The sequence below is a fragment of the Mus pahari genome, chromosome 1 (assembly GCF_900095145.1).
Source record: "Mus pahari chromosome 1, PAHARI_EIJ_v1.1, whole genome shotgun sequence".
Lineage (NCBI taxonomy): Eukaryota > Metazoa > Chordata > Mammalia > Rodentia > Muridae > Mus > Mus pahari.
Genome location: NC_034590.1, coordinates 160,109,427 through 160,128,167, shown reverse-complemented (window position 1 = coordinate 160,128,167; position 18,741 = coordinate 160,109,427). Strand labels below are relative to the sequence as shown.

Here is an 18,741-nt window from a genome sequence, read left to right as displayed (position 1 = left end):
GTTGTAAACTGATAGGCTAAAAAGCCTATGGCTTCTTAAGGAGATCCCTAAGGAATATTCGTGATAGTTGATGAAGGAAAAAAAAATTAACTTCACAACTTGTGGCCCTGAGCATGTAGTTTGGTGAGAAAATACTGGGTCAGCATGTGTAAGACCTATAGGTTCAATCCTCAGACTGCATAAAAGAAATGCAAAGATGAATATGACTAAAAAGAAGTAATATGAAGACTTATGCATAATTTTTAAATACAGTGACATCAAAAGAAAACCACATTTGCCCAATCCCTTGTCTTCAAATACAATTCCAGAATAGTTGATTAGTTTTCAAAACATGATCTAAATTTTTGGCCAAATCTTTCTGGTTTCTTAGGTTTCCGAGACTCTCAGAAATAGATATATTACTTAATAGAGGGATATAAACATACCACTTACATTCCTCAATGGAGGCTATAGTTCACATGCCCTAAGAACTAAAATGAAGGAGAGCACCACCTCCCCATCTAAGGACCAAAGGGAAAACAAAACTGAAGTTGAACTTACACTTCAAACTGCCATCAGGAAGGAGTAGATCAAAGAAAGGACCTGTTCCTCCACAGTTGTCCTTCCTCTTGCTCACATCTTCTAGTAGTTTGAATGATAATCTCCTCCATAGGTTCATATATTTGAATGTTTGGTCAACACTTAGTGGAAGTATTTGGGAAGGAGAAGGAGGTGTAGCCTGGTCAGAGGAAGTGTGCCTTTGAATTTTCACAGGCCAACTCTTTCTCCTGTTATCTCTTCCTCTCTCCCCAATGCATATGAACCAGAATGTAAGCTTTCTCATTCTGCATCATGCTTGTGGGTCTACTGCTACAGCCCCATGCTTGCCTGTCTTCCTGCCTGCTGCCATGCTCACTGCCATCCTCCCTGCCTTGAGGATAAGCCCCCAAATGAAGTCAATTCTTTTATAAGCTGCCATTGTCATAGTGTCTCTTCACAGCTGCACAAAAGGAACTAAGCAATATCTCTAAGACCTGAGTGGCAGTTCCAGATCAACCACTCATTGAAAATTAGTATTCAAAGTCTTTGTGGTTGCTAATATCTATGCCCAAAGACCTGGCCATTCACATTTGAGTAACAAACATGGATTCTGATTTAAAGAGGTCATTTAACAGAAGCCCCACTAGGGTGATAGAAAATAAAGAAGGCTAGCAAATCACTGTTGTTCTAAGTTGCTAATTCCTTCCGTGTGCTGGCAATATCTATGCACAACTCACTCTATGTTATCTAGTAGTGACCACCAACACAGGAGGAAGAGTATATTTCCTTGGCCTTGATGTTAGACATGGCAATGTGAGCAAAGGTAAATAGAAAAAAAAAGGCTAAGCATTCACACCAGGTTTCAGCACACCCCGTGTGGAATTCTGCAATTTTCTTATAGGGCAGACTCAAAACACATGGCACCAGCTTGCAGGGTATTCCAACCTAGCCTGCAAGGTTTGAGCTCACAAATCATAATCTATCCAAAGACTCATAAACAAAAGATACATAAGTAAGTGTTCCAATAAGCCTTTCCTTTTGGGGGGTGCAGAGTGGGGTGGCTATGTAATGGTATTGCAGCCATGTCTTATGGATACAGTATGTAAAAAATAAAATCACTAAAAGAGAGAATTCTTCGCCAAGTAAATAGCTTTGATGTACAAAAATACATTTATTTTCAACAATTTCAAAACCACTGTCTTTTTTTTTACAGTAGAAATATTCAAATGGAACAGTAAAACCAAGAACAGTATATGTACATATACTGTATATATATATAGATATGACTCATGCACTGTATTCCAGTGTTTAGTACACATATTGCAATTGTCTGCCCCATTTAACCCTTGAAATGAAAAAGAGGGATCTTTAGAAATCCTTCTAATACTGATCTATGCTGCAGCCAGCTAGATGTCTCTATCACATTCTCCCTGTGTCTCACAAAGAGGAATATGAACAGCATCCCATGAAGGTTAACAGGTGCAAAATGTGGCCTTTCTTCTCATATATATATATACAGTATATCATTCTTTGAAACAAGTGTGCACAGGCAGAGCCCAAAAATGAAAACAATGCTTTCAGCACGGTGTAAAGTGATCCTACTGAAAAGAATTGGCATGTTAAACAGTTGAAGGGGCTGAGGTGCTAAGAACTCCATTTACCCCAGAGGCGAGGGAACTACCTTAAGGGAACTGAAGGCCGACATCTGACTTTAAGGAAGTTGTGTACATCTGACAAGCAAATAGCACAAATAGCTTTGCTAAAATCATTCCGACTAATATTAAAGACTAGATCTCTGTTTGGCCTGCAGGGTTTGCACAGACTCGGGATTCCACAAGTGGGACATTCCTTCCGGACTCTCTGATTCTTGTCATGCCAGGAGGTGCTCACTGAACCTCACATAAGGCCCAGGGAATGTTCTGAGCTCAGAACAGCTGGGCAGCTCACCATGGGCAATGCACATATCCACACAATCCAATTAGAAAACAGAGTGGCAGCATCTTTAGATTCCTCGCTGCTTCTTTAGAGAAGACTGCTCTCTCAGGCTGATAAATATCTTTTTTTTTTTTTTTTCTTTATGAGATTTTGAAGTCTCTACTAGTCTTTGTGATTCCTTCCATGTTATCCTAGGAAGAAAAACAACCCCCATGTTCTCGAACACCACCGAAGTCCTTCCTTTGTCAATTGCCCTGAAGAAGCCCTCCCCCACCCCTTTATATACATAAGCAGAAACCAGCTATGGTGTGGACAGAGACGCAAGAGTTGAGTGTGAAAGACAGCTGGACAGCATCCCGAATCCAACACATCAGGCAGGCTGGGGGGCGGTCAGCTCTGAAGGTGAGTGCGGAAGCCAACACACACATCTTTCTTTTTTTTCTGTTTTCTTTTTTACTAAACATTAAATTATTTCTTAGGAAATAAAAAGCTATTTACATTGTAGTTATATACAATACACCATCTTTAGCCTCAGTTTTGACATGCACGAGGCAGGGCCTCTTTCGGAAAGGTGTGCTTGCCTTTGGCAGCTACGTCCACTCCCCCCTCAACCTATGTCCTGCAATTGAACTGGGGAATGGTCTGTGTTGTATGTGTATGTAGTGCGGAGCAAGGGAGAGGTAAGGTAGGATGAAGTTAACAAAAACCCAACTCAAAATAAAGACAGAACGACACAAGAAGAACTTTGCTCTACTGACAGCGCAGTAAAGCAAGAAATCCATGGGAAGAAGCATTCTTAACACAAATATAAGCATATATTCCTTCATCCCATTATGACCACCTAAGACTGCCTCTTTTTTTTTTTTTTGCCTCCCAAAGCTAAGCATCTGCTTACTATTTATGAAGGTAAACAAAAGATTAAAAAAAGACATTTTCATTTTTCCATAATAATAGTAATAGTAGTCTTCAAAAATAAAACGTCGGGAAGACGATTGGCCACGTGTCTTCTTGGTTACACACTAGTACAGTTGGGGATCTCCTTTGTGTTCTCGCTGCTTGCGATGGTGGCAATGCTTCCTGCAGAAGAGGAGAAAAGACACAGAAGGGAAACTGAAGTCAGTTCCATTAGGGTGGTGAGGCTTTTTATTCTCTGCCAAATACCAAACTGCCTGGAACAGGTTGTAGTATGTTTTAATGAAGGAGGGCATCTCAAGATTCCTACCCGTTTGCAAACTTCCCATCCACCTCCCAAAATAGTACATAGGTAGAAACAACAGTCTGACCGTCATCGTATTCTGTACTGATCGTGACAACAATAGCTAGCAGGCACTGCACTAATTCATAACATCATTTAATGAGGGGAACAATTTCAGAACAGAATTCCAGACAGCCTATGACAGTTAAACAGAATCCTGGTACTATTATTCCCATTTTACAGTTGAGGAATGTTTGGTACTGAGCATTCACAAGGTTAACTGATTGGCCAAGTAAAGGTAGTCCATACTACACTCTGCATTCATGTATCATTAAGGACTTATATGACTTTGGGTTTATGGACTTAAAAAAAGAAAAGAAAAAACTCCCAATAGCAGTGGATAATTGCCTTTATTCTCCACTGAGATGCCCATGTTTCTAATCTTTACTGAATTCTAATGAAAAAAAATATGTATATATAGTCTGGCAATTTCATGTAGCTAGAGGTGGCAAATGAATTTTAAAGAAGATTATGTCACTGTAGGCATCTTTTCCCCCCAGCCTTGTGGTTCAGGGCTGTCTAGTGGCATACACAATGCCAGCAAATGACTGATAACTGGAGGACAGAGGACACTAAGCACGGTGGCACAGGCACACATACCTATGACCCGTGTGTCCAGCTCTTTGTCCAGCAGCTCTTCAGGCTCCGTGAAGTCACTGAGTGTAATTTTGGGTGCGTTTTCACTTTGGCTCACTGACCCAATCATCTCCTGCTCCTTGTCATGTTGGACTTGGGCATAGATGTTAATCCAGGGGATTTTCCTACATGAGGTAGGAACAAAAGCATCATGAGATAAAAGAGCATGCCTGATGTGGGCAATAAGATGTCCTGGAGAGTAAAGGAGGAGGAAATGGTATTAACAGAAACAGCTAGTGTCGGGGTAAGGCCTGGCCACACAAGCTACTGAGCCTGAGCATAGAAGGTTAGCCAGCAACTAAGCTGCCCAGTTAAGAGGTTACCCACAGAACTTCTTGGAAATGGAATGTTGATCCGTTACTTGGCAAAATCTGAAAATATTTACCTGTTATTACATTTTTTTTAAGCAGCTGGACTTTGAGTCATGCCACAGATATACAGTTAGCACACAGTTGTATTTCTTAGGCATCTGCTGAATGAATGAATATAATGCTCAAACCCTGTGCTCTGCCTATTCTTCTAGAGTGGATTACAATTCAAAGACTGAATTTGTATGTAGTCACGTCATAGCCAGAGGATATTTTTCTTACTTTATTGAAAGGTACGGATGTTGAACTAAATTCTAAAATGACAGAAAGCCAATACATGTCTTCTAATGTCTAACCCCACCCAGCATATTCCATGCATTCCTAAAAGTTCATCTCTTCCTTGTCCTAGTTTCAACCAGTAGGATTTTTATCTTCTTCCTTCTATTCTGACCTCAAATGAGGCAAAATGTGGTGATATTTAATAGTGTGCCATAATAACACTTAATGAAAATTCTGAAAACAGGTTTTAAACACATACTTGTCTCTACCTGTCAGAACCTGTACATGTGTTCTACATCCATGTCTTTGTTTTCTTTCCATACATGACAAGGTATGTCCTCATGTTTGCTATTGGCCAATATCAGTGTAACCCAACTTACCATATCTTAAATGTACAAGGTCTGTGAGCTAGAAACCCACACAATCTATTAATGTACAAAATGGAAAATTCAGTGGCTAAATATCAACTCAGTTGACAGAAGTGCCTGCACAGCATACATAAAGCTCTGGGTTTAATCTCCAGCCTCAAATAAACTGGCTATAAGATGCATACCTGTAATTTAAGCACTGGAAAGATACAAGCATGAGGATTAATCAGTGCAAGGTCATCCTTAGCTATTTAATGTTCTTGAGGCAAGACTAGGATAAAAGAAAAAAATGAAGAGAGAGAAAAGTAAATAGATGATTAAATAGATAGACAGATGGATAGATGATAGATAGATAGATAGATAGATATAGATGTTAGATATGTGATAGAGGATAGACTATATATATATATATATATATATATATATAGAGAGAGAGAGAGAGAGAGAGAGATTAGACAGTTTGAGTTGAGCCTTTGATTTTTTTTTAGCTGAATACAGATATAGTCTAATGACTTACATTGCTTCTAATTAGAAAATTATAATTAGTTATTCATGTCAAGCTCAACTGTAAAATTAATATTCACTATATCTGGGGACAGTGAAACCATTCCTGTTCATACAGACCTGCACACTTCAGAGTTCTAGCTAGATGTGTTATCTACCCCTGCTGTTTTGCTAAAGGCACCTGTGAATGTTTGCACTCATTAGGCCTTACAATGACTGCTCACTCTATTTCAATTCCTGAAAATAAGCATGTTTTCATCTTTTATAGATGGCTGGAAGGAACTGACTTTGACATCACAATTTGTAACATTAGAAAAAGCTGTCAAGTTGCTTTTCATTACTTAACGCATCCACTTGTGGAACGTTTGACTATGTCAGTCAAGTCTGAGCTCTGAGTTTCTATAAAAAGATCAATGGATGTATCTTGGGTCATATATTTGTACAGGTTTAAATAAGAAGAATAAAATTGAGAACCCAAGTATCCCCCCCAAAAGCAATCAAGCAAACAAAATCCAGGTGCAGTTTATATTCATTTGCTCCAGCTTTGAGGAAAGCAGACTGAACTATAATGAAAAACTTATTTTAAAAAAAAGAGGTAGAAAGAAATGTAAGGGCTCTAACATTTTCTTGACTAACCAGAGAAAAAGATATACAAGGATAGAAAGCTGGTCTTGTTGGGGATTTTTTTTAGAAAGGAAGGTTCACTTCACAATCATTTTGAATTATAGTGCTAAGATGTCTGCAAATGACACTTGCTATCTATGAGGCCACTGTAATGGGAGGGGCGGGGTGATATTACTTGAAGGATTTTAGGGATCCAACAACACTCTTAACCTTGTTGGGTTGTTTTTAGTATACAGAACATAGCAAGTATTCAATATGTATTTGTCTAATGAATGGATGTTTAAATTAGTTTGTGCTGGTGGCCATAAATAGAAAATTTTGCTTGTATAAACAGTATAGCCAATAATCTAGAAACAAAAATGAAACTGTCCTCGTTGCCTTGTCTGAGCTGTTCAGCCGTGTTCGCTAGCCGTGTGTAACTATTTGTATTTTCAATTAAGTCAAAACTTCCAGTCATACAGGGGGGCTTCCACATCCATGCAGATTATGGTGCGTGTTCATTATATTGGCATACTCTGGTAATGAATAGGCAAAGGAGAGTGGGAGATACAGGAAGCAGAGCCTGACCTTTACTTATTTGCTAGCTGGCATATTCTGCACAGCCACCATTGGGATGCTGCAAGACAGGGAGACAAGAAAAGGCCAGAGAAATTAAAGAAAATTCATCAGAGCATCACCCAAAGGCCTGGAACTCGGGGAGGAAAGCATTCAGGAACGTGGGCTGGGAAAGCAGAGGTTCACCTTTGGCTTAATGCTGTTTATCCAGTTTGGCTGGCACTAATCTACTGTCAGGGACAGAAAGTTCTGGCTGGTAAGTGAGAAATAAAAAGTGGACTAATTCTGAAATCTTACTGTATAAGCTTACTCATGCACGAAAGTCTACAAAGTTAGAGTTGTCTACAGAAAGAAGTTCATAGTGGAAGGAGTTTAGGGACTTGCACGAAACTGAGAAAAGTTCTAAGTTACATGCTGTCTTGATTCGATATGGAGATGTGTGACAAACAAAAATCGCTTCCTGAAGGATTTCTGTTGACCCTCCCCTTTCACCCACTGTGGAACTGAATGCTAGAACAAGACAGGACACGGTTTGCTCAATTGATATTCACACCCCAGTCTTTATATTCACCCCAACCCTGAAATTCTCACAAACAATTCCTTTGGATGACTGACACTCATTTTTGCATATAATTTAAGTGCATCCATAAAATGGTGTTTTTCTTTTCCTACTAAACATTTTCTCTTTAATTATAGCCTAAGGGTTTTTCCTCTATTCAAAGCAACAAGGAGCAGATGGGTTGACCCACCTTGACCCAAAAGCACATGAACCACATTCAGGTTTGCAAATCCACTAGCAAAGTAGGCTAAGACTGTTCTTCTAGTGAGCGTGAGAGAAAATTGAGAAACCCTTGCCCCTGTGACTAACAATCAGGTTTATATTGAATAAAAAAAGATGTTTCTAAGCAACTGAAATATCCACTGGAGAAGAAAAAAAATGAAGATTGAAGAGGAAAGCCACCTACCATCAAGCCCTCTACAATCTACGAAGGTAATCTTCTCGTCCTGGGAGCACTCCCAGACTAAGGTATGCTTTAAAAACTCAATGGCTGGAGGAAGTCAAGGAGAGGGGCGATCCCATAGGAAGACTAACTCACTTCCCATAGGAAGTCTCAACTAACCTGGACCCTCAAGATCTCTCAGACACCATGCCACCAACCAGGCAGCATACATGAGCTGGTCTGAGGCCCCTGACACATATACAGCAGAGGACTGCCTGGTCTGGCCTCAGTGAGAGAAGATGCACCTAACCCTTGAGAGAGTTGAGGCTCCAGGGAGTGGGGAGGACTAGCTGGTGTGTGGAGAGGTATGGAGGGTAGGGCCATCCTCTAAGAGACAGGGGAGCAGGAATGGAATGAAGAATTATAGGAGGGCAGGATGGGAGGGTGATAACAACTGGACTGTAAAAAAAAAGATTAAAGATAATAAAAGAAAACCTCAAATAATAAATTATATTCCTTTATTTTTCCCAGAATTCCACAAAGTACATCTATTCATCATAATTTTTGAGAGATCCTTATGTTACATGTCAGTTTATGGCCCACAGACATCACTGGAATAATATATGGTCACTAGATCTTTGTTATTAGTAATACCTCAGGGTTTCTTGACCACTTAGGATATGGTAGCTATAGCTACCACATTATTATGCTATATAATTATATAATTATTAAACATAGTATTCACACACCCAAACCATGAGATATGATTGTTTTGTTTTGTTTTTCACATCTTAAAGGTGAGGAAATGAAGGCATGAAGACGGAAATATGGTTGCCCAAGGATATAAGTGCCAGAGGTTAAACTGAGTCCGTCTCATTTCAGTGGTTAGAATTTGTGCCAGTAAACCTCTGTGGAGCTTTCCATACTTTGAATATTAGTGCATAACTGTTCACTCCAGCTTTATTCATTTTGTTAATAATGCTGTTATTCATGGGGGTCTCAAAAATAATTTCTGAATACATGTGGGGCTTGCTTTCCCTGAAAATTCTGTTTTAGAAACAGGAAAATAAGAAAATTGGAGCAATATATAATATCAATATTCTCTCTCTCTCTCTCTCCTCTCTCTCTCTCTCTCTCTCTCTCTCTCTCTCTCTCTCTCTCTCTCTCTCTCTCTCTCTCTCTCCTCTCTCTCTCTCTCTCTCTCTCTCTCTCTCTCTCTCTCTCTCTCTCTCTCCTTAAATTGAACCATATTCTCATATAGCCCAGGGTAGCTTCAGACTGGTAGCTTGGGATGAGCTTAAACTTTTGATATTCCTGCCTCTACCTTTCAAATGCTAGAATTACAGTCATGTCCCCTTATGTCTGGTAGAAGGTGATGGGGACCAGACCCAACTCCTTGAACATGCTAGGCATACACTTCACAAATTGAGCTATATGCACATCACACAGCATGCAAATTTACAAAGAAACACTAGATAGCTACCATGTGAGATAAAAAGGCATTTGTATACGGACATGTGAGTGAGTAACTAATCCTTATTTTATTAATCCATTAAGCCTACAAGGTGAAGACAGCTCTGATTCTATAAACATTCATTCCTTCATCCTCAGCCATTCCTGATTTTTTTCCATTGCCAGGGAGAGCTTCAGAAAGAAAAAAATAAAGATCATATTGTTTATATGAGTTAAGGAACACTGGTCATAGGAAGAGTCAACTGCAGTGTTCCTAGCCTGGAGATGCAACCCGACTGACAGTAGCACATACCTTTTAAACTTGTAGATCAGAAACACAGCTAAGCCGACGAATACCACAGAGAGGAGCATAAGCATGGCAGAACTGCTGTGCCCGGCGCTGGAGTCCACCAGGGGAGCTAGGAAGGAAAGGGAGACATGCTCACTCTGAAGGCTCACACTGAGGCTGGATGCAGTGGAGACCAAGGCTGACTGCCCACCGTCATTTAAGGGCCATAAGAAGCATTCAATAATGAGAAGAGCTGTTCTGAACCTTTAAGGAAACTTATCTCTTCTGTTATGTCTGGGAATGCTTGCTGGATTGTTAGGGTGCAATCTGAATGTGTGGGACTAGTTGAGGGAGGAGGGGTCTTGAATTCTTTGTCTCCTTAGTCTTCTTAACCATGTGACAGCACATTGACAGCCTTTGATTAACCACAGATACAACCTTGGACTATTTGACTCAACCTCTACTGCACTCTACTGGTGCCAGTCCCCTAGGTGGTGAGTTTTAGAAATTCTTAACCAGAAAATTCTGAGGTCAGTAAGACCCACTGAACAATCAGCCTCTTGGGGCTATGCATCAATTCAGAATGCAACATATCATTGCTACTCCTTTTGTAAGGTACCCAGCAAAAGCTAACTGGCCCTTCTTCCCATATGAACTCACATACAGTAAAAGGAATGGATCTAAAAGTTTCCTAAGCTGACCTCTAAGAAAAATTCAGAAAATCAAAGACTTTTGAAGAGTCTAAGTATTACCCATAAAACTCAACCATCTCAAAGATAAAGTCAAAGTTTAAAAAAAAAAAAAAAAAAGAACTTTTTCTCTAAATATTATGCAGGTTTTGACTGCAAAGCCCTTTGTAAGAAATTCTTCCTTTGAATACCCTCAGAAACACGAGACTAACTTTCTCAGCCATTGCCACAGATATAGGCTTAGTTATTGTATCATCTATGGAAAGGGTTTTAGAAATCATCTCTTCCCTTTTCTGTTTCAAATAGCGGCCCATCCATCATCACGTCCCCTGACTCCCAGCAAGCACTCACCTAATGTCAGCTGTGTGACATATACAACGACCTGGACACCTGGCTTCAGCTCAAACTGTACCAAGTTTTGATTAAGCGCATTAAATAGTGTCTCTACAATCTGTAAAACAAGAGAGAAGGATCGCGGATAGATGTAGCAAGGGATAACTGTCAAAAAAAAAAAAAAAAAAGAACCAAGTTCATTCATGGGATAGGGACATCAACTTGGTTCTCACATGCTGCAGAGCTGGGTGAAACCCAGAAGTGGAGAGACAGAAGGGGGGGCATGTCAAAGAAGAAAGAGCAGCTTTCCAATTCTCTCCGTGAATGAGAACTCTAACAGACACAGTATTTCATTCAACTTCTAGCTTAGAGCTCTTTCATCCCTGCCTTTATAACCAGAGGCATGTTGTGGGTTCAATGAAAGAACGTCAACTCATCATTAGTTCTTTAATCTGATCAGGTAACATAGTGGGTACAGAGACACCTGCAGGGATTAAAGAACATCCAGAGCCCCAGCCCAATCATGTGTATATTCTGTCCCAGAGACAATGGGAAGCACACATCAAAGTACAGACTGCCTCCTTTCATGGGATAATTTTCTCTTTGCTTTCCCCCAGCAAGTCTCATAACACATAACATTGATTTTATCACTGTAATTCTCACATGAAAGCTGAGACTGTTGTCCCTAACTCATATCTGGCTGTACACACCTTAGTATCATAGTTGCTATTCATCACTGTAATTACCTATTTCCCTAAATGTATGGTCAATGTAGCTTCCAAATGCAGTGCATGGTTGCCTCATGCCATTTTGTGATAATATAGTCTAAGGAAAGGACATGAGTTCATGTATCCCTGTGATGCAAAGCATCTCCTCAGTCCAGAGAAAAGGACAATAGCAGTTCTTCTGTCTGAGCACTGTGGGTGGACATAGAGACTGGGTGTCATCCAGGCCAGGTGAGAGCCAGAAGGATGTGGAGTCTCAGCGATGGTTGTTCCACATAAAAGCAACTGTATTTAAATCACACAGCTTTTTCAGCAGCTTTGTCCCATCTCATTTCCCGACTTAGCATCACAAGAAGATAGGAGAGGGTGGCACAGTGTAGAGACAGAAATATCCCAGTGGAAGCAAACTTGATAGAGAGAAACTGCAGACTAGGGCTCTATTTGCTTCCAGGACTATGTGCAGATCACATGAACCATGTGTCCAAAAAGTGACAGTCAGCTACAACCCATTTTGGAAATACTGCTCCCTTTGTCAAAGCAAAATGAGGTAATCCATCTCTCTCCAAAGAAATGTATCTGAAAGCAGTTTTTTTCTCTCTCTCTGGAAACAGTAGTTAAATTGACCAGCACCTCTAGAGCCAGTGCAGTTTAAAGACAAGAAGCCCTCATTTCCATAAACAGATAGAGAAACCCAAGCATGCACACCTTTGCCTGTGTCTGTATCTGTTTTCTCTCTGTGTGTTTGTCTGTCCCTTTTACCCTTTGTCTCCTCTTCTTTCCTCCTTGCTACCCAGAAGCTATTGAAAAGACACATGAGTTTCAGGGGTTCCAACCCCTGTAATCTCAGGCCAGTGACACTCTTCGGTTTTTACTTATTATGCATAGGGGCAACAATTGTTTAAGATTCTGGATGTTGGTGTGAGAGTCACTGGGTAACTAGTAAACTTTTCTCCCGTTATGACTAAAAACAACTTTGTATAACACAGAGTCTGGTATGGTGGCAGGGTATAAATTCAGAGTCTGATGTGGTGGCAGGGACGTTAACTCAGAGTCTGGTGTGGTGGCCGGGGTCACTTACTTGTTCTAGATCCCCTTCGTGGCCTTTCCTCCTCTCTGTCAAGTTCTTAGGTGGGAGAATGAAAAGCTCTGCTGAAGTGGGGAGACCCGGGAACACAGCCACGAGGATCTGGTCTTCTGGGACACTGGTCACCTGCAACGCATTTAGATCAAACAGTGAGGGTTCAGGGACCAGGCATCCACAGTATTAGCCAGGAAAAGGGTAATATTCATACCTATACAGCCTGGATGAACTTTTAAACACACAATATTTCAGTCCAGACTGCAGTGTGCACCCAGACTACTCCCCTGTTTCCCCCTGGAGCTGCCAGGTAATAAATCATTGGCTTCTCTTATGTTCTCATTTACATTTTTACTGAAACTTTGAGGGTATTCCAAATGATTTCTGAAATAATTTCCTCTCGTAGTTTCTATTTTTTTTTTCCATTGAGAGAACTAGAGCAATGGCTGAAACATGAATATACTGGCTCCAAATGAGAAGCAAGCTGTTATAAACAAACATAGGGAGAAGCAAACTCAAAATAACAGCAGAAGAACACTTGTTTTCTCCAGTTAAAGTGGGAAAGTTTTAAGTTTAAGACAATTATTGGTGTGGCTGCAGCAGAAGTGGAGCTACTCCCTAGGGCTGGCAACATGAAAAGGAATTGATACCCATCATCAATTTGCTTTGCAAAGGACTCTCTTACAGGCTATAAAAATATTCATAGTCTTCAGTCAGCAATTGCAATGTGTTTAGTTCTAAAGAAATGGCTCTAAATGCTTGAAAAAACATGCATAGGAAGAAACACAATATTATGTAGAATAAGAAATAAACAGAAAGTTTAAACATTCAAAAAATAAGAAAACACTGTTATAACCATGTGGAAGAATGCTATTGTAGCTTGAAGGCAATATGGAGCACTATAAGGTCACATGGATGCTTAGGATGGCTGCATACTCATGTACTTTTATACAACGTTTTTGGTTACAAGTGTATAAAAACATAAAAGTATATAAAATTAAAATGCAAATGTTAAAATGAGGTTATGAGTACATTTTTCTGTCCTTGAGTGGATGATTTTACTGATTTCTGTGATTAAAAACTTAAAAGAGGCAAAGTTCTGACTGAGAAATTGGGTGAGGGTAAACTGAATTTTCCCATGGATTATTCTTGCCAGTGTGTACTGAGGGTCTCTCATTCAGAACACTGCCTGTCTGCTCAATGCAAATATGAGGGAGGATGTGTGATTCAGCTGAGGTACCACCTCTCTCCCAGGAGGCTCTGGTGACCATCTGCCTACAGTAATCTCCTCCAGATTATTCAAATCACCATGGCCTCCCTCTCCAGGGATACAGACCATCTCCACTGTTTTCTCCAAGTGCATCTAAAAGGTTCTGAAAGGTTTTCTGAAAAGTTCCGGCTGTGTGCTTCCCCAGGCATTCCTGAAAAATCTTTGAGGATACTTTAGTCTTCCAAAGTTTCTTGGCATGGTAGAAAGTCAATGAACCAATGAGTGCTTGCTGAATTGAACAGAGGCAAGAGGGTAGATTGTTTCCTATTTGCTCAGCTCTGATTCTCATGTAGAACTAGGCTTAATGATTGGAGCTAACTCTCAGGGATGTTATAAAGAACAAAAGAGAGCCAGGAAGAGAGGCAGAGAAAGCAATCAAGTCTAACAAATCTACCAACCAATAAGGCGTTGTCTTGCAGTTCCAGATGTCTCAGTACCCTTCAGAGAGGCATGACCACCAAGAATCTGGGACTCTCTGAGTCCTAGTGCATACATCAGAGAAAAGTGCACTGTGCTGAGGATTAACCAATGGAGCAAAGGGGTGAACCCATCAGTGATTGGCTGGTGTGACCCTTGATTCAAGAATAGTTACATCAGCATCTCAGAGATGTGCTTCTACATTCATTTAAAGCCATCTGAAGGACTGCTTGAAGATTTAAGGTCTAAGTCCCACCTGGCATGCAGTCTTTCAAAGGTTCCTTCAAAAGCTGTTGAGTTTTTAGTAGCTACAAGCGCATGGAAAACGACCCTATCCTGTATGATATGTTAAGTGTATAGGCCATGGTTTAAATACTTGTGCTCCTCGAAAACTTTTTGTTTTAGGCCTCATCACCAATGTGATGATATAGGAAGGAAGGGCTTGGGGAAGGTGATAAAGACAGGAGGGTAGGACACTCATGAACAAGGTCAACGCCTTTATTAACGTAGTCTGAGACAGTCACCTTGCCCTCTTCCCACCATGTGAACACAAAGTCAGAAAATGTTATCAGTGAATCACACTCTTACCAATGCTTTGATCTTTAACTTTCTAATATCTGTGGACTTTCAAGAGATAAATGTTTGTCACTTATAAGTCCAAGTAGCCCAAACCGAATAAAGAAGCATAACACAGTTATCCTGTTCATGTCTCTTTCTAGGAAACATTTCTTTATAAAAGTCGGAAGGTCCCTTGAGATAATGCCTATAGGAATTCCCCTCTGTGCTCCTCACTTAAAGATTCTGTTTCCTTTCTGTCAGTTCCTTCTCCGTATCCATCCCTGTCTCTTCTGTATGCTCTCAGACATTTTAACAATCACGATTCTCCATCTCCACTTTCCTCCAGAACAAGACTAAAAAGTTCCCAAACATAGGTTCTGACATTTTCCTTCTAGCCTGAACCTCTGCTTGACCCTCAGATCTACATTTCTGACTAGTCATGTTCACAGAGTCATCTCTCATGTCCTCCAAACTCTCATGGGTTCCCCAATTAAATTTTTCCCATACAGTACCCAAATGGTGAATGGGGAGGACACCTCCTATATTTTGTATGAATTGTAGAGTGTTCCTTTGCTTCTCACCAATATGTTCCTCTTATTTTTATTGTTCATTTTCTCAATGAGATTTTGACTCCTTTATCTTGGAGATTTTTATTGTCCCTAGTCAATGCAACCTTCGCATTTATTTTGAAATCACCCTCACATTTTGCCCTTCCTCCCCTGACAGCCTTTCTTTTGCCTTGCCACCGCAGTAGAAACCTGGAAAATCTACCTGCTGACAGCATTTTCTTCTGTAACGAAGACACCATACATCTCACATACTCTGACGCCTGCAAGTTAGCTCTTCAGAATCTTCACACTAGGACTTTTCGCTGTAGTCCATCATTGCCCACTTTGTCCTCCTGTCAGGCAGAGTTTGACCATATCAAACCCTACATCATTTCTACAATGTAATGACCTCTTCCAGCAGGAATTGTTTGGCATGGACTGTTCATTCTACCTTAAAGGTACCATCTCTTCCCTGTTAACTGACATATATCTTTTAAAATATGTTCAAATATCTCCTCCAGAACCATTCCAGTAGTTCAAGAAGTATCAATTGAATCGTATGTCTGTGTCAACCTCATAATCCCTAGGACTGTGAAGGTACACATTTCTCAGTGCTTTTTGAAGATGCTGGTTATGACTCAGCCATAGAACTAATTGTACATTAGACTTACTTCTCCACTCAAATGGACTGCTTCGTTCATCTCAAAATTCTAGTATATTGCTGTGAGAAGGCTTAACAAACGTTTTATTTTCACCAAAGGGAATATGACCTTGGCTTAAATCTATAGGTTCAGTTCCCTGGTGGGTTGCTCTGTTTCCTAGCCCTCTGCATTCATGTGTGGTCAGTAGTGGTCTAGTGAAGTTAAATATCTGTTTAAAAGGCTCTAATTATAGGCAAAGGGTAAATAAATGCATAAATAGTGTACATTCACCAAATGGTTTATCCATTTTCCATTAAGAGGGTCAAGTTCCTGTCTCAAAAATACTTGGATCCAACACTGAGCCAATTTCCATGTTTAAACACTAGATTATCCTCTCCTCCATTCTCAGATTTCCTGTCTCTTTTCTCTCCTTCACTTCTCTAGTTTTTCCTATTCTTCCTTTCCTTTTCTATATGGAGAAATAATCCCTACTTGTCTGTAGAATAACAGCTTCAATTCTTGTCACTACCATCTATTATTCTTAGCTCAAAAATAAGCAATTCAAAGTACAGCCAACTTACTTTAATCAGAGCTCGCTTGATGACATTGCCAATGTCTTGCCTCCACTCAGGGATATCAGGATTGTGGTAATCCAGATTTGGAGAGAACGATAAGAGCTGTGACTGGAAGTATTCTGCAAGGAGACAGAATGTCAGGGGAAGCTAGTGGACTGGGACAAGTGAGGGTTTGATGGGCACTGGGCCCATAGCCATCTACATCAGGAATCAGTTGTCTTCACAGGTTTCAGATAGCTTTCCTTATTTTTAGTCTCCTTGGACTTCTGAAATGAAGGAAATTTTCCCACCAGGAGTAGATTTGTGCTCTCCCTCGTGTTTCTAACTCCTGTAAAGAATATTGGCTGAAATGGAAGTCAAGCAAAAACCACAAGAGATCTGAACTCCCTTCTGTGACTATCTCAAAGCCAAACTGAAACATAACAATCATGTCTTCACTGGAATGGAAGCTTTCCACCTCTCTGTCCTTCAGTTCTGTTGTTGATTATGCTGTAAAAAAAAAAAAAAAAAAAAAAAAAAAAAGCCTCACATGCGAGGAAAGTAGGCTAAACCTTTTCTCTGGGGATGTAGGGTAATGCTTGATTTCTTGAACTGGTTAGTGGGTAGACAAGTTGTCCTCTTGGTGCTCAGCCATGAAAATCAGCATTTCTTAGGTGCACCAGTTTCAACATCACATTTACACTTGAGTAAAAATATTTACTTCAGGTCCTAATAAGGGGCTCCAGTGACCAATCGTCAGAGAAGTCAGAAAACGTCACCAGGACAATGCTGTAGAAATCGCCTTCATCAGAAACTCACACTTACCTGTATGACTTTCTAGACAACTACAATGATAGTGGCTGTCTGGGAACTTATGGGGGGTCTGGAGGGGTGGCAGCGTAAGATCATCAATTTCATTTAAAATAAATGTAGCAATCAAAAAACTAGTTTTCAGAACATGTGACAACCCTGCTCATCACCTTCTCTGCCTTCATTTTAGCTTATATTTATTTTTATTGCGGTACATTCATAGTGTATTATATTAAGCTTCATAATGGCGTTTTCATAGATGAGCATATCCCTTCCATATCTCTCTATAGGAACCTCTCTCCTACCCCCTCCTTTTACTATGCTTTATTCTCCTAGACAATTTTGCTTTAACTTTCCCGGCATATATTATTGTATCATGTGTATAAAGCAACATAAGCTTATGATTTTAGCTTCATTATAAAGACAAAGATGTGAGAATTTCCAACAATCAAAACAGGAAAACCACATTTGCTCTGTGTAGATCATCTCATTACCCAAGATATGAGTTCTATAGGATGGGGAACATTGTTCCTCTTGTTATGTAGATAGATTCCCTTGTCCCATGTCACACTGTAAATGCTGCACACATGTTGTTGACAAATTAGCAGATCATCATATTGAGCTCATTCATCTACTTTAGCTTTCCTTGTCTAACAACTATCCCAAACATATGGTCATCTAGATGCACCACAAGATTCGTTCCTGTACAAGGGACAACAGGTGACTACCAGTGATCTGTTTATTTTTCAATTTAACTTCTCCATCCATTGAAGTCTACATTTGCAGATGGCAATTCCCTATTAACCTGATGAATTCTAAAGCAGTTTATGGTTGGCACCAAGATAGAAAGAGGGAACTGCGTGAGCAGAAGAGAACATCACTTGACCACGTTCAGAGCTTACCATGTACTGCAATCTCTTTTGTGTCTTGGATGAGGGCATTCCCAGCAGCAACCTGGACAGTGATGGTGTTGGTTCCCTCTGCAAGGAATGTGAAAGAGATGCTGCTGTCCAAGGTGATGAGGGGCTGCAAGAGAGAAAAGAGCGACACCCCTTCAGTCTTCCCTAGTGTACCAGACTGTCCCTCATTTTTTAAAAATCTGAAATGTCATGCATATGCATAGCATGACAGCACCCAAGGGCTCTTCACTTAAAAAAAAAAAACTAACAATTTTATTTAGTTCCCTCAAACTATGTTATTTCTCTGGGAACTAGCAAACATATTAATCAATTTAAAATTCATAAAATTTTAATCCTGAAAAATGAGCAACATTGTTGAGTTGTCATGTCACTTGTTCTTTCTCCTGGGCAAAAATAACACTAGCTTTTAAATCCTGTTTTCGATTGCTCTTGGAACAAGGAGTCACTTCAATATCCAGTATCCCTCCTGTTCTATACTCCATCGGGCTATAGGGACTATAGGGACTTTCCCCTCCTATTCTATACTCCATCGG

General features: G+C 40.2%; 1 protein-coding gene across 1 annotated transcript in view; it reads right to left on the bottom strand.

Moving 5' to 3' along the window:
- Positions 1-1,666: 1,666 nt before the first annotated feature.
- Positions 1,667-18,741, bottom strand: part of Sorcs3 (sortilin related VPS10 domain containing receptor 3) — a 590,588-nt gene continuing 573,513 nt past the window's right edge. Inside the window, exons 21-27 of the mRNA XM_021196078.2 lie at positions 18,191-18,314; positions 16,506-16,618; positions 12,491-12,622; positions 10,706-10,805; positions 9,690-9,795; positions 4,310-4,470; positions 1,667-3,531 (exon numbers count right to left, since the gene is read on the bottom strand). Of these exons, the coding sequence (XP_021051737.1) occupies positions 3,467-3,531; positions 4,310-4,470; positions 9,690-9,795; positions 10,706-10,805; positions 12,491-12,622; positions 16,506-16,618; positions 18,191-18,314 (801 nt within the window). The 3' untranslated portion in view covers positions 1,667-3,466. The remainder of the gene's footprint in view (positions 3,532-4,309; positions 4,471-9,689; positions 9,796-10,705; positions 10,806-12,490; positions 12,623-16,505; positions 16,619-18,190; positions 18,315-18,741) is intronic.